The sequence below is a fragment of the Giraffa tippelskirchi genome, chromosome 10 (assembly GCF_054371585.1).
Source record: "Giraffa tippelskirchi isolate mGirTip1 chromosome 10, T2T-mGirTip1v1.2.pri, whole genome shotgun sequence".
Lineage (NCBI taxonomy): Eukaryota > Metazoa > Chordata > Mammalia > Artiodactyla > Giraffidae > Giraffa > Giraffa tippelskirchi.
Window position 1 is genome coordinate 41,449,271 of NC_137284.1, and position 15,101 is coordinate 41,464,371.

Genomic DNA, 15,101 nt, shown 5'->3' on the forward strand with positions numbered 1-15,101 from the left:
CCCTGGATTCTTAATGTCTCATTAAATAAATGTCATTTGCATGGGTGCAACAAATGAATGGATAAATGAATGAAGAGTGGACTATAGAATATTTTCTTTAGTTTATTAGTAAGTCTGCCATGTCAAAAATGGTTGGGACATTGCATATGATGGAGGCACATTGGCATTTACATTTTCTTCTCTGTCCATGTATCTGAACTGCATTGTCTCCTGAGTTAGTGCATTTCGGTTATCTTCCCCTCCTTCCTCTGACTTTCCTTAGTGGCTCAGGGGTTGGGCTTACATCTGGCCCTGCTACTTCTTAGTTATGTGACTGCAGGTTGTTGCTCTCTGCGTCTCGTTTCCTCAGCTCTCAATAGAGTTACTAAGATCACATATCTCAAAGGTTCTTGTAAGGGCGGAAGAAGTTAATAACTACAAAACTCCCAGAGTTGTCCCTTGCACAGGGTTAATGTTCAGAAATGTCAACTTGGATTATTATCATTCTTGTTTAAACACATATGAAGCTGAAACACCTTGTCACACAGGATAAGTTTTCCAAACATATATTCTTCAAAAGTAGAATAACGTTCTATTGCTGTTTTTTTAAGACTTGATTTTAATGCATTTTTTTAATCTGTGGATTTTGCTGATCATGTCATTCTCTGACTTAATGCTGTTTTGTTGTCTCCCCATCCTTTTTAGGATCTAAAGCAAATCACACACCCATTAGTCTGTGATTGGGACACAGGTTATCTCACTTTGTTTTGTATTTAAAATTTTATTAACTGTTCCTTTCTCAAATAATACAGTACATCATGTATTGGCTTCCTAATGTTAAGATGCAGACTTTATGAAGAAAAAATTTCTACTGAAACCATTCTCAAATAACTCTCTCTTCAAAGACACTACTATCCTCAGTCTGGGGTGTTTCTGTCATGTTGACATTCATGTATAAAATGTAGCTCAAACAAAGTACCAACAATGGCAAATGCTGTTAAATATAAGCATTTACTTTAAATGTTTTAAAGGAAAGCTTTAAATATAAACATTTATTTGACACAGTAATCCTGTGAGGGAAGTACTTTTATTATCTCTGTTGTATAGAACGTTTGCTTTGGCAGAGTAGAAGGTCAAGGTTTGGAAAGGTGAGAGGTAATCAGAGACTGTTTCATGTTTTGCATCAAGGGTCACGGTGAGGATGAATTTTATCCAGGGATGAATTGGAGAGTTTTGATAAGATTTGAATTCTGTTTATTTATTTTTGGCTACACCTCAGGGCTCGTGGGATCTTGGTTTCTGTTCAGAGATGAAACCTGTGCCTCCTGCAGTGGAAATGCAGTGTCCTAACCATTGGACTGCCATGGAAGCCCCCAGTCAGATTTTACAAGGGTCATTCTGGCTAAAGAGTTAGGAATGGTCTTTGAATGGAAGAACAAAATAAAGTAATGAAATAGAAAACAGTCTTCTCCTTGTCTTTCAGGAAACTACACTCTGAGAGTTGATTGTACCCCACTTATGTACAGCTTGGTATATAACCTAACAAAGGAGGTAAAAATAACTACATGGGATTTTAAGTTCTACAAATGTTTTCCTGAGGTGGCATTATTATGTTTATTATGTTGAACAACTGTTGTTTTATAACTTTTTTTTTCTTCATATAGCAAAGATCCACTCCTAGAAACGTCTTGTAAATGGTGCTTCTCCCCACACCAATCTGAGGCAGTCTATGGGGAGCATTGCGTATGCCATATCCATTTGAAAATGAAAAAATGGAGCTCAAAAAGCATTAGCCATTGAAGTCACACAACTTGTTCAGTAGCTGCACCATGACTGAGTCCAGTGGTTTAACTTCTTAATTTTAAAACTGATTTTTACTCTTTAATATGATACCAATTAATTCAAGACTCAGAAAAAGTTGATATTTCTTACTTGTTGAAAAAGAGTATGTCAATCACCACGTGCAGAGTCCTGGGACAAAGACTGGAGTACATGTGTTGAATGTACTCACTTCATGATTTCCTGCTGTGGCTTTCAGTCCACTGAGCTAAAGTTGCCTTATTCTTTCTGACAGCAGCAAGAGATACTGAACATGGCGGTGTCTGAATTTCTGCAGGATTGACAGGCAGCTCTTCATTTTAGTTCTCCTGCCCCATAAAGCCTCTGGTCCTAGAGTTAGTCATAATGAATGAGCTTTTGCATGGCAGATTTTTGTTTTTACTGCTATTTACCTGCTTTGAACAGAAAAAGGATTAAAAAAAAAAAAACTTGCTTATTTAACAGAGGACTAACAGAATTACCAACTGAAATGTATTTACTAAGAAAAATATTTATTTCCCTCATTTTAAATAGACCCTAAACATATGGTTAAGCCTTGGTTTAACAAGCATGGAATTTAATTTATTGACATCTCCAGTAGGAGTGGAAAAATTTAATTTGGTACTAATCTATTCGTATGTTACTTAAGAGTTCTTTCAGGATCTGCAGTTTTTAATCAATTCCTGTGATGTGTTAACAAAGTTAAATATTGGAAACATTGCATCTCAGAGAATTCCTACCATTTATGGAATTTAAAATCAATGCTAAGGAAGCTTGGCAGTTATATTTGCTTACCAGGTGGATTGGTGGTTCTCTGTGACAAATGCAAAAACACTACTTCTAGGTTAGGTTTGAAATTATGTGATACTTGTTAATTTTGGATTTTTAAAAATTATGATTTATTTATTTTGAGAAGATGATTTGCAGCATTTCAAATTTTAGTGATAAACTAAGCAGTCTGGTAATATATTTCTACATTATTCAAAATTCATTTTTCCTGAAATAAATGGCATGTTTCTGCCATTTGTAGCAAAAAGTTTTGGGTAAATTTATAAGCTTGAGTGAGGTTATTTTGTTGCTTTACATACTGACATTTTACCTTATGCTTATGTAAACTTATTTGTGTTCCCATTGACCATTGCCCATCCCTGTGGTATAGCACCAGCACATGAATTCCGCATGTTTATTTACAGTTCCCACTAGTAGATGATATGTAATGTGTGTTATTAAACTGTATTGCTAGCATCTACAAAAAGTCTTCCACAGCATAAATAGTCTATAAATTTTTGGGGGTTGAATCTATTAAAAAAAATAGATCACAGGACTTTTATTAAATACAAAATAAAAACTTTTTATACCATATATTAGTCAATTACCAATAGTAGTGGAATATTAATTACAATTTAGTGTGCTAAATGTTTTGGCATAACATTTAATGCTCTGAAACTCACATTCAGTAGTAGGGCATATTTTACTCCTTTAGTTTTCTTATCTGTAAAATCTAAAAATTCATTGAAAGCTCTGTTTAACATAATTACAATATACACTCAACTAAGTAAAATATTAGTGCATTTATTTTGTTATATATTATTTAATGACTTTAACAACCTTGTTGGCACAAAGCAATATTAAAACAAAACAAAAGTCTTCCCTTAACCAGCTTGTTCCTTTTCATTTTTTTTTTTAAAGGAGAAGGAATGAATCTTTGAAAGTAGCCTCCTTTAATTCAGAAAAATAGATTGAAAAAATCTTATAATACGACCATTCATCTGAATTTAATGGCTTGGTAATAATTTGGTGTACCCTTTCTTTCCATACACTCCATGTATTTTTTTTATAATAGTGTATTATATATAATAACATTTTCCCATATTGTCAGAAACTCAGTGCTGTAATTCTTAATGATGCTAATGTATGAATTGCTTTTCATATTTTCCTTAATATAATTTAACTACTCATTCCCTGGTTAATAGACATTTAGATTTTGAAACATCTGATTTAGAAGTATACTCTCTTTTTTTCCTACTTTAACTCATGTAGCTCCAAAGTCCTGATGAAGGTTTTGAAGGCAAGTCTCTTTTTGAGAGCTGGAATGAAAAAAGTCCTTCCCCTGAATTCAGTGACTTGCCAAGGTAAACAAATAGAACTCTGTATGGAATTTAGCAAGGAATTGTGTCAAAAATAAAGGATAGCTTCTTTTAATAAATGATAAAAGTTTAAAGTTCTCTAACATCTGATAAAAATTAAGCAATGCTTAGGTTCACAAAATTGTTACCTGAAAACTGGGTTTGCCTCTCAGGGGGTGTAGAGCCAAAAGACACAACCAAGTCAAAGAACTGGAGATGGAAGGATGAATTACTTGCAGCAAGTTTGGAAAACATTGGGTGTGCTTAGTCAGTCCTGTATGACTCTTTGTGACCCACTGCGGGTGTAGTCCACCAGGCTTCTTTGTCTATGGAATTTCCCAGACAAGAATATTAGAGTGGGTTGTTGTTTCCTTCTCCAGGGGATATTCCCAACCCAGGGATCAAACCTGCATCTCCTGTGTCTCCTGCATTGCAGGCAGATTCTTTACTTGCTGAGCCATCATGGTAGCCTGGAAAACTCTGGGGATCTTTCCCAAAGCAGTATCTCCAGTAAAGTTGTAGATGTTTTAAGCTTAAGAGTACGTGCATATTCATAAAGGGGCTTGAGCAGAGTATAATTCATAATAAAATTGGGACAAAATTTGAAAAAGTCCAAACTTCAGTTGACTGAGTTCAGAAAAGGTTAACATCATCATTCGCAGCTGATCTGGTGGTTGAGCAGACATAGGGGTTTACGTTCTGCAGAACAGCTCAAAAATGTTCTTTAGGCTAATATTTACCATTGTAACTGAACTGAAAGTCTTTACAACGGGCTTATTGTCTTTGCTGTTGTTACTTCTCTTGCCTAAGTCATTTGTTCCTAAATTTTCTTGTTGCCTTAAAATCATTTATTACTGAGGCCTGTTCAAGGATAAGCAGTGTGGCCAGGGCTTTATCACAAAATGGCTTAGATCAAAAGTGAGTTGTCTTATGTCAAGGAAGCCAAACCTAATTCTCTTTTTCTAGGGACCTCCCTACCCTGTCTGTTTACAAAGTATTGGTATGTGTTTTGAAATTAAATCTGTAGGCCATCAAAATGTGGTTCTCTTTTGACTAGATTATGCACATGGTGCCTAAGTCTGTCCTCTTGCTGCTTAATAAATTTCCTTTTTTCTGAACATCATGCAATATTTTGGTTGCTCTGAGAAGAATATAGGCATCATATCAGATTTAGCCATATCTTCACAAGCAAGGGATGAGGAGTAAATATCTCAGTAGTTTGAGATTAAGCTAATGTACAAATAATTTAAATTTTTAAGGATAGGATTTAAATCTGAATTATCTGAAAATTTTCTGATTCTTTTAACTGTATCATGTACAACAAATATAGATAATAAAGCAAGTCAGTGAAGGAAAATACTTTCCAGCTTCAAGATTTTTTTTGAAATAGTGAAATACAATTGTGATTTATAGTAAGTGCTATTTGGTCTTCTTGACTCTCTTAAAGAGCTCCTAAAATCCCTGGAATTTTCTAAGAGGTGAGAGGGAAAAAGTTATCTTTTGTTTTGTTAATGAGATAACATGGACCCACACCTAAAGTGGGGACTGGTTGCCAGGAGAACCAGTCAAGTGATTTGAGGGTTGTAACTCTCAATCTGGCCCTCAACCTCCCTGAAAGGGAGGCAGCCTGAGGTTGACTCAATCACCAGTGTCCAATAACTTAACTGATTATGACCATGTCCTGAGGTTTTCATAAAGCCTCAGAAGTCTAGAGTTTGGGGGAGCTTCCTGGCTGGTGAACATGTGGAGGTGCTGGAAGAGTGGTGAGCCTGGACAGGGTTGGAGTTCTGACCCCTTTCCCATACCTCATCCTATGCATCTCTTGCATCTGGCTGTTCCTGAGTTATAATCTTCCACAATGAATCGATGATCTAGTAAGTAAATGTTTCTCTTGATTCTTTGAGCTGCTCTAGTCAATCCAAGGAGGGGCCTGTGGGACCCTCCTCTCTGTAGCCAGTTGGTCAGAAGCACAGGAGTCTGAGTTGGGACGTGGGACAGTCTCTGGTGGCGAGCCCTTCATGTCTGGGACCTGACACTACCTCCAGGTGGGCAGTGTCAGAACTGAGTTGAATTGTAGAACACCCAACGGGTGTCCTGGAGAATTGTGTGCTGTCGGTGTGGGAAACCCTCCCCTCCCCACATAAACAGGTTGGAATTGGGTCCAGAAACTCAAAAGAACAATGATCACCCCTCCCCAAAATAGTCTTCTGGAAGTAGATATTTTGTGATAAAAAATGACATTCCCTTTTTTTTTTTTGCTGCTTCTCTAAAGGCAATATATCTAAAAATTGTATTTATAGTATTGAGTGGAGATTTAGTTTAATTCATTTTGATCTGTATTCAATGAAGAAGTTACTCAAATAATCCTGTATTTTATCTCTAAAAGGATTAGCAAATTAGGATCTGGAAATGATTTTGAAGTGTTCTTCCAAAGACTTGGAATTGCTTCAGGCAGAGCAAGGTATACTAAAGATTGGGTAAGTCTATTAATAAGCTCTTCAGGATTAATTATGAATATATTTTAGCTAAACAAACAATTCTGGATCAAAAAAAGTGACTTAAGCATCATGCTTGCTCCATCCCTGATTTTGTTCAGCAACTTAGAATTCTTCCCATTTTTAATTGGTTTCTTCTGATGTCTGTCTGCATGTTTGTAATCATATACTTCTGCTATTTCTTTCTTTTTCAGTTTTAGGTATTATTCGTTTACTTCTTTATAGGGAAGCTAGGCATTCAGTTCTCTTATGTCACTTCCTCTCCCAACCCCCAAATACTTTCCTTCATGGCATTGTTTTCAATATCATATTTGTGCTATGCTTGTTGATGAGAAGACATTTTTTCCCTCCATGTATCTACAAACTTTAGTATATTCAACCTCATCAGGTGATCTGGCAGAGTTCATTTTCCCTGTTGGGACTCTTCTGCTCCTCTGGCTTCTCTGGTTATTCTTTCTGCCTGTGGCACAGTTCTTGCCTAAATTTTAAAAGAAAGCTGAAAACATTTTCATTTCACTCATACTTTGGAGTTTCTGTTTCCCAGATTTTATGTCTTCCTCTTTCTTTTTTACTCACTATTTTTTTTCTGAATCACATCTTTCAGGCACTTCTTGAAAAGAGTGAACAAAAGCTAAATACCTTGCATGCCTGTTATACTACTCAGAGTTCTTCAATAATTTGGGAAGAAAAGTTTTGTTGCAAATTCTGTACCCTTAGAATTTTGATCTTATTGCTTTATTGTCTCCCAGCCTGTTGAGAGATGTTATTTGTTCCCTAATCTGTTGTTTCTTGCTTTTTATTTTTAAAGGAAAATTTTAGTATCTACTCTTTATGACTGTGTTGTCCTTGGTGAACAAATGCATATTATGTCATATTTTAATATGCTGAATTGGGCACAAGTTATACCCTTTGTTCTGGAAACCTATGGAGGAAATGTTTTTTCTTTGATTATTTCCTCTTTTCTCTTTCTCAAACTATTATGAATTTGTTTAGCCTCTGGGGGGTTCTTTTCCAATGCCTTTATCTGTTCTCTTGCATTCCTATCTGTGTCTTTTTTTACATTCTGCAATGTTTTTCTCAACTCTGCCATTCATTTATTCTTTTTTATTAAGTTTCCCTCCATTCCCTGTAGTACCTCCTTACTCTGAGATGATTTTATTCTAGTTTGCAGGCTGGATCTATAACTTTCAAGTTAAAAACTGTCTTCAAATGCCTGTCCGTCTTTGGCAATCTGTCTTATTTGGGAGTGAGACTAGAGAAAGCTCGTATGCGGGGTGGTGCGTGTTGAAGGGGAAGCTTCACAAGAGAGGGACTGAGAGTGCCTGTTCCAGTTGCTTCGGTGGGAGACAGCTAACACTGAGGATCTGTAGTCTTTTGTCTTGGGTTGGTTATTCTGCCCAGACAGAAAATCTCTCACCACTGAGGTTGGTGATGAGGGTAGATGTTAATATCATCTGCATTTTCTTATGAGAAAACTGCAGCAAGAAAGGATAGTAACTCTGGAGTTAATAAACTGCCAGAGTTATTTGGGGTAATAATTTCTGAAGTCTGGATTCAGACTCTGGCAGGCTAATTCCAGAGTCCCACTCTCAATACACCTCTATATGAATTGTTCTATTATATCAGTAGAAAAAAAGGGGGGGGGCAAGCATCTTTAAAAAATGGGCAAAAGGCATAAACCAGCAACTCAGAATTTGAAAAGTTGTTCGCTCTTGCCTTTTGTTTATGTTCTTGTATTCTTATAACCATCTGAACATTACTTCTCTCTTTAGTGAGATTTCGGATCTACTACTGAACCCTCACTGTTTAGACTCTCATCAGCATACTGCTTGTCAGAAAATTACTCATGGAATTTCAGTCAGTAAACAATTTATACCATTGCCCTATATAATGTATCAGGCTTATTTTCCTGCTTCTAACAATCCTCTGTCTTCTTAAATTATTTTCACACAAATGTAGGATTATCTTGTCTTTATTTGAGGAAGATTTTTACATCTCCTGTTTTCTTAAAGGCAAGAATGTTAGGTTTCTTCCAAGATCATTTTTACAGTATTGTTTATGTTACATACACATACTTTTTTACTAGTGAAAACCTGGGGCAGGTTTTAATAATATAATAATAAACATTTAGTAAGTGGCTTATTGAAGTACTTAGATACTTCCTTTATTCATTACTGACAAAAGCAGTCTTACTAATGCTAACAGTAACTATGATACTATGCATTTTATATAAGTTATCTTACAAGGGATACATTTTGGATTTTTTTTTTTAGGAAACAAACAAATTCAGCAGCTATCCACTGTATCATAGTATCTATGAAACGTATGAATTAGTGGAAAAATTTTATGATCCAACGTTTAAGTATCACCTCGCTGTGGCCCAGGTTCGAGGTGGAATCATCTTTGAAATAGCCAATTCCATAGTGCTGCCCTTCGACTGCCGAGATTATGCTGTTGTTTTAAGAAAGTATGCTGATAAAATCTACAATATTTCAATGAAGAATCCACAAGAAATGAAAACATACAGTGTGTCATTTGGTATGCTACCTCTCCTCTTTCAAAACTCTCAATCTGTAATCTCTAAAATGTAATGACTTACCTTAGGTCCATTTATTATTTATTGCTATTCCATATGATCAAATATTTTATGCATATAAATGTTTCCTCTGTCTCACTGACGCCTATCTTGTAATATACAAAATATAAATACCTTGTTAAAGACAAAAGGGAACAGCTTCCTGTATGGTTCCCCTTGTTTAAACTGTAGAGCAATGCCATTTCATTAGGTTCTAATTTCTCTTTCAGATTCACTCTTTTCTGCAGTGAAGAATTTTACAGAGATTGCTTCTAATTTCAGTGAGAGACTGCAAGACTTGGATAAAAACAAGTATGTTCTGCATATATATAGATAGACAGATAGATATGCTATGCATGCACTGTATATAATAAAAAAGAAATACTAGTTGACGTCTTGTTGTTGAACTATCTTTGGAAAGTGTTTTTCTGCTTTCTTTCTATTCTAACACACCCTATACAGGGCTGCCATATCTCTTAAAGATATATTTTTGACATTCAGGTGACATATGTGCTATTGAGAAATGCTAGTGCCTCCATTACTATGAACTGAGTAATAGTAACAAAATTTCCACCTTAATGTTGAAGGGTCCTTCACCATATGTCCCCATCACTTTCTTGTTTTTTTCTTGTTGTTTCAACATCTGTACATCATACTTCAACCAAACTCTTCTTTTACCAAAACACACCTTCTTCTTCCCTCTTCTTAATGTCATTACTCCCACAAATACTTCATAATCTCCACTGTCACCTGGAAAAATTCTCTATATCCAGAATAGCAAACAAGATAAAGCCATTATTTTTTTTCCAAAAAGTAGAATTTAAATATATAATGATGATACAAATATAAAATTCTTGGGGACTGATGCAAGAATACATGGAAAGAGAGAGTGCAGACAGATCAAAAATTAAACCAATGATACATAAGGAAGTATTTGTAATGAAGGATACATTAAAATCAAATGAGAAAATTATTCAATAATAATAATATTGTATAAGCTGTTTCAGGAACTGGTAAAAAAAGTGAATCTAAAATCTCACTTCACATTCTATGCAAAGATAAACAACAGGTATAGAAGAATTTTTTAATAAAAATTGAAATATCTTAGAAATAAGATTCAAAGTTTAGAAATGACAATGCAGCCAGATTTGAGAATATTAAAGTGGTTAATAATATGAAAACTAATAATCCAAATCAAAGATAAAAGACTGGAAAATTTGGATGGTGAGTAATAAAGACCCAGAGAATATGAATGGGGGTAATACAGATATTATAAAAGTTCGTTTTTGAAAACTGATAAGAGACTCCAAAAGACAAAGTGGGAAATATTGACACTAGACAAAAGAATTCAAAAATAATATATCATCTGTACAGAAACAGAAAAAAAATTCCAATTTACTAGTAATTCCAAAACCACAAACGAAAATATATTATTTTCATATTGAGTGAGTAGCAATTTAAATTAATTTGTGCAAATTGCTGCAGGCAGTACACTGAAGCTGATGCTCTTGTGCTTTATTTTTTCTGATAGCATTGAAATTGCTATTACTTTATTAAAACACATAAATATGCATTGTTACAATTTCTAGAGCAATGACAGTGTTCTTACACTCTGCCATAGTATTTCTGTTTCTTGAAATTTTTTCCTTCAGGAAAGGGTCTCAAGTTTGAGGGAATAAAATGCTTCTCAGAGAAAAATTCAAATTATAATATCAAATAACTCAAAACAGCCTTAATACCTTTGAGGACAGAAGTTACTAAACAATCGGATGTCCACCAGTTTAAACATTTTTTAGACATTAAAATTGATAATTATAAAAGAAGTTTATTAAGATATAATAATATGTTAAGCAAACAAAAAGGTCATAAAATTGTTCACATACACTATTTTATTGAATACAGAGAAAATATTACAGGAAAGCCATTAGTAGAATAATCGTGTTATTCTTGGGTGAATGTGAAGATTTTTTCCCTTATACTTTATAATTCTTTTCGAATTTTTATCTAAGTAAAACTAACCAATGATAAATAAATTTTAGAGTAATGTCAAACACTGTATGGTCAGGAAGATCCCCTGGCGTAGGAAGTGGCAACCCACTCCAGTCTATAAAGCTAATTTTCTGTCATTAAATAAATGATGTTTCTTCCTTGTGGGGGAACTGCCTGATGGCACAGTATGGTAATCTAGGACACTGGGCTTTCACTTTCTAGTATTTCTGGATTTGTCTTACCATCTCTAAATGATAGTTAAGGTACAGTTTGTATCTCTATATTACATTTATATACCCTGAAACACCTGGAGCCGTGCTTTGTACATAATAAGAGTAAGTGCTGGCTAAAATAAATTAAGGTGGATGTAGAATTTCTCAACCAAACTTTGAAATCTGTGGAAGAGAATCTTCTTGAATCCTACTTTTTTTCAATCAGTGTCTTAACCCATTAAAGAAAACAGAGTGTTGACTTCTTGGTAACTTTATGGTCACATAGTTTTCAACCTTAAGACCTAGCCTCCTCCAGTCTCCATAGGGAGGCCAGCATACTTCTGGTGGAAGTATATCCTGTTTACATAAGTCTGGTGCTCTAAGCATTTACCTCCCAGGGATGTTTTAGTTTGAATCCTGCAAGGTGGCGCTAGTGGTAAAGAATCTGCCTGCCAACGCAGGAGACAGGAGACTCAGGTTCGAACCCTGGGTCAGGAAGATCCCCTAGAGTAGGAAGTGGCAACCTACTTCAGTATTCTTGCCTGGAAAATCCCATGGACAGAAGAGCCTGGCAGGCTACAGTCCATAGGGTCTCACAGAGTAAGACACGACTCAAGCGACTTACTATACTGAGCAAGGAACATCCGAATGGGGTGTTTGTGTATCCACATGAGTTTCTGTGTTCTTAGCAATGCTTTATGAATTTGGTTCAGAAACTTGTGATACCTTATTGAAATTATGGTTCATTCAATTTTCCTCTTTATTAGTTAATGTGGACTGTTCACAGGTAAAGTCTGTGCCCACGGTTTACCTTTATACTATCACTTAACCTAAGTTCTTGATGCTATATAAATGAATGTTGAAAATAGCTCATATCCAAATTCTGTGGCCTTTAATTATTTGATTTGCCTTTTGTTGACATACTGCAGTTGAAGGAATAGTACTGACTTCCTACCTGCTGGGTTGCTTAACTCGTGTCCAACTCTGTGTGACCTCATGGACTGTAGCCCACCAGGCTCCTCTGTCCATGGGGATTCTCCAGGCAAGAGTACTGGAGTGGGTTGCTACACCCTCCTCCAGGGACTCTTCCTGACCCAGGGATAGAACCCGTGCCTCTTACATCTCCAGCATTGATAGGTGGGTTCTTTACCACTAGCACCACCTGAGAAGCTCACTGAGCTCCTATTTCACTCTAAAACTTTCTAGATGTGAACTTGGGCAAGATATTTCTCTACTGAATCTGAATATCTCATCTATGGAATGGGGCTGCTATTCATTCATAACTTGAAGGATTGCTCAGACAATTAAAAGGAATATGTTTTATAAACATTCAGAATAGTAATGGGCACATAGTTTTCTTATTAAAACTAAGACATAACAAAGCTAGAGATAATTCCATTTTTATATATGATTCCTTATGGTAATGATTATTTTTCATTAGTTAATTAAATTATGACAATATGTTGAATTTAACAACATATTGCTGCCCTACTCCAGGATTGCTGGTAAATTTTCAGTTGTATTGAGGCATTTTTATTACAGTAACACTCTCCTGCACACTTTGGAATGTGAACTCTATAAGCAGGAAGAGTCTGATACCTAGCAGGCATTCAAATATTGTTGAAAGGACGAAATAAGCAACACCCCTGTGTTCATGAAGGTCTGTCTTTAAAAACAATAAAATATTATTAGCCATCATTTGATAAATATAATTCTCTAGGCACCCTACTAAACATTAATATGCTAATCCATTTCAATATTTAAATGATTTCTATGAACAAATTATTATAGGATACTTAAAATGAAAAAGTCTTGTGTATTATTTGAATACCTAGGTTTATAGTTAGTTATTTCAGTGTAATCAAAAATTACTATAATTTTTTCCATTGGCACATTGAACATTTTCAGTGGTGTTTTTTGGTTTGTTTTATAAATTGGGGGTATAGTTGCTTTACAATTTTGTGTTGTGTTAGTTTTTGCTGTACAAAGAAATGAATCAGCTATATGTATACATATATCCCCTCCCTCTTGGACTTCCCTCTCAACCCTGCTCCCGTCCCACCCATCTGGGTCAGCAGAGAGCGCTGAACTGGACTTTCTGTGCTTTGTAGCTGTTCCCAGTAGCTGTCTGTTTTATCCATGGTAGTGTATATGTGTCAATCCTAATCTTCCAGTTCATCCATACCTTCCTGCCCATGCCCCTGTGTCCACACTTCATTCCTTACACTCTATATTACTGCCCTGCAGATATATTCATCTGTAACATTTCTCTAGTTTCCTCAGATATGCATTAATATATAATATTTGTTTCTTTCTTTCTGACCTAATTATAAGCCTCAGCAGAATATTACTTAATGGGATTTGAGGAAATATAACTATGCATGCTACTGTTCTTAATTTGCATGTTATAGGAATTTAAAATTAGCTGTGCTTAGTTTTGTTTTGAATGTTTAGTTTGCTGGGTACTGCACATATTTTCATGAAGCTTCAACTTATGCCTCTCCTTTTCTAGCCCAATATTATTAAGAATTATGAATGATCAACTGATGTTTTTGGAACGAGCATTTACTGATCCTTTAGGATTACCAGACAGGCCTTTCTATAGGTAAGGATAAAAATATGGCTCTTCATTTTAATAAAATTTTTTCTTATTATTTGCATTGTGGCAAAAATGTATTTGATTTCTTGTAAACAAAAAATTCCAAAACATATGTAGTAAATGGTAAATATTATTTATTTATATAAAATGATTACTGCAGGTACTTATTATCTTTTTTTGTTTGTTTCTGTATATAAAAGAGTATATGCTCATTGTAGGAAATTTAGAAGACCGAGGAAGTCAGAAGTAGAAAATAAAAATCTCCCCTTTGGTATACATAAACTTTAGGCCCTTTTTATTCTATTTTAAATGTGTATTTATGCATTATACATGAGGTATAATAAATATATACTTATTTACTGTCTCAATGTTGATTCTCAGTTTTTTTCCCCAAGTTTTGATAATCATTAATTATTTCTGAGAACCATCAACTGTCCCCAGGTTGATCTTACTAAGAATTCAGAAAGAATTAGATCATTGACCAGCTAAACCTGATCCCATCTTTCTGTGCAGGGATTATTTGTGAAGAATTGGAATTGAGACTAAGGGTGTCATCCAAACAGAGTGATGGTTTCCCCCTGGCGGCAGCACTGTGCCCGTTTCCTTCTTTGTCTTTTTACTGTAGAACTTGTCCTTCTCTTCCAGGGTTATTATATGCACTTCCCTTGTAGCTCAGTTGGTAAAGAATCCACCTGCAATGCAGGAGACCCTGGTTCAATCCCTGGGCTGGGAAGATCTGCTGGAGAAGGGCTAGGCTACTCACTCCAGTATTCTTGGGCTTCTCTTGTGGCTCAGCTGAAATAAGGATCCCCTGGAGAAGGGAAAGGCTACCCACTCCAGTATTCTGGCTTGGAGAATTCCAGAGACTGCATAGTCCATGGGGTCACAAAGAGTTGGACTCGATTGAGTGACCTTCGCTTTCACTTTCACTAGCTCCTTCAGTAAAATAGCACCTTCTTCCGAGGTCATGTTGAATGTTACAAAACTGTTTTAATGATTCTTGCTTGATGCTAGGTATTGCAGCACGACTTCTTTTTTAAGTAGAAGAAAAACATAGTGACAGGTTGTTGTTACTGTTGTTAGTCATTAAGTCATGTCCAACTCTTTGCAGCCCCATAGTCTGTAGCCCATCAGGCTCCTCTGTCCACAGATTTTCCAGGAAAGAATATGGAGTGGGTTGGCATGCCCTCCTCCAGGGGATCTTCCCAACCCAGGGATCGAACCCACGTCTCCTGAAATGGCAGGCGGATTCTTTACCTCTGAGCCACCAGGGAGGCCCATACAATAATTGATTGGCTGGGTCACAAA

At 35.7% G+C, this 15,101-nt stretch overlaps 1 protein-coding gene across 7 annotated transcripts in view; it reads left to right on the forward strand.

The window, feature by feature from the left end:
- Positions 1 to 15,101, forward strand: part of FOLH1 (folate hydrolase 1) — a 77,486-nt gene that overhangs the window by 60,253 nt on the left and 2,132 nt on the right. For 6 of the 7 annotated variants that reach the window (XM_081533350.1, XM_081533352.1, XM_081533356.1 and 3 more), the window contains 6 exons: positions 1,463 to 1,530; positions 3,838 to 3,929; positions 6,310 to 6,400; positions 8,692 to 8,956; positions 9,224 to 9,305; positions 13,707 to 13,799. In XM_081533350.1, the coding sequence (XP_081389476.1) occupies positions 1,463 to 1,530; positions 3,838 to 3,929; positions 6,310 to 6,400; positions 8,692 to 8,956; positions 9,224 to 9,305; positions 13,707 to 13,799 (691 nt within the window). The remainder of the gene's footprint in view (positions 1 to 1,462; positions 1,531 to 3,837; positions 3,930 to 6,309; positions 6,401 to 8,691; positions 8,957 to 9,223; positions 9,306 to 13,706; positions 13,800 to 15,101) is intronic. The other variant, XM_081533351.1, reaches the window with a different exon arrangement.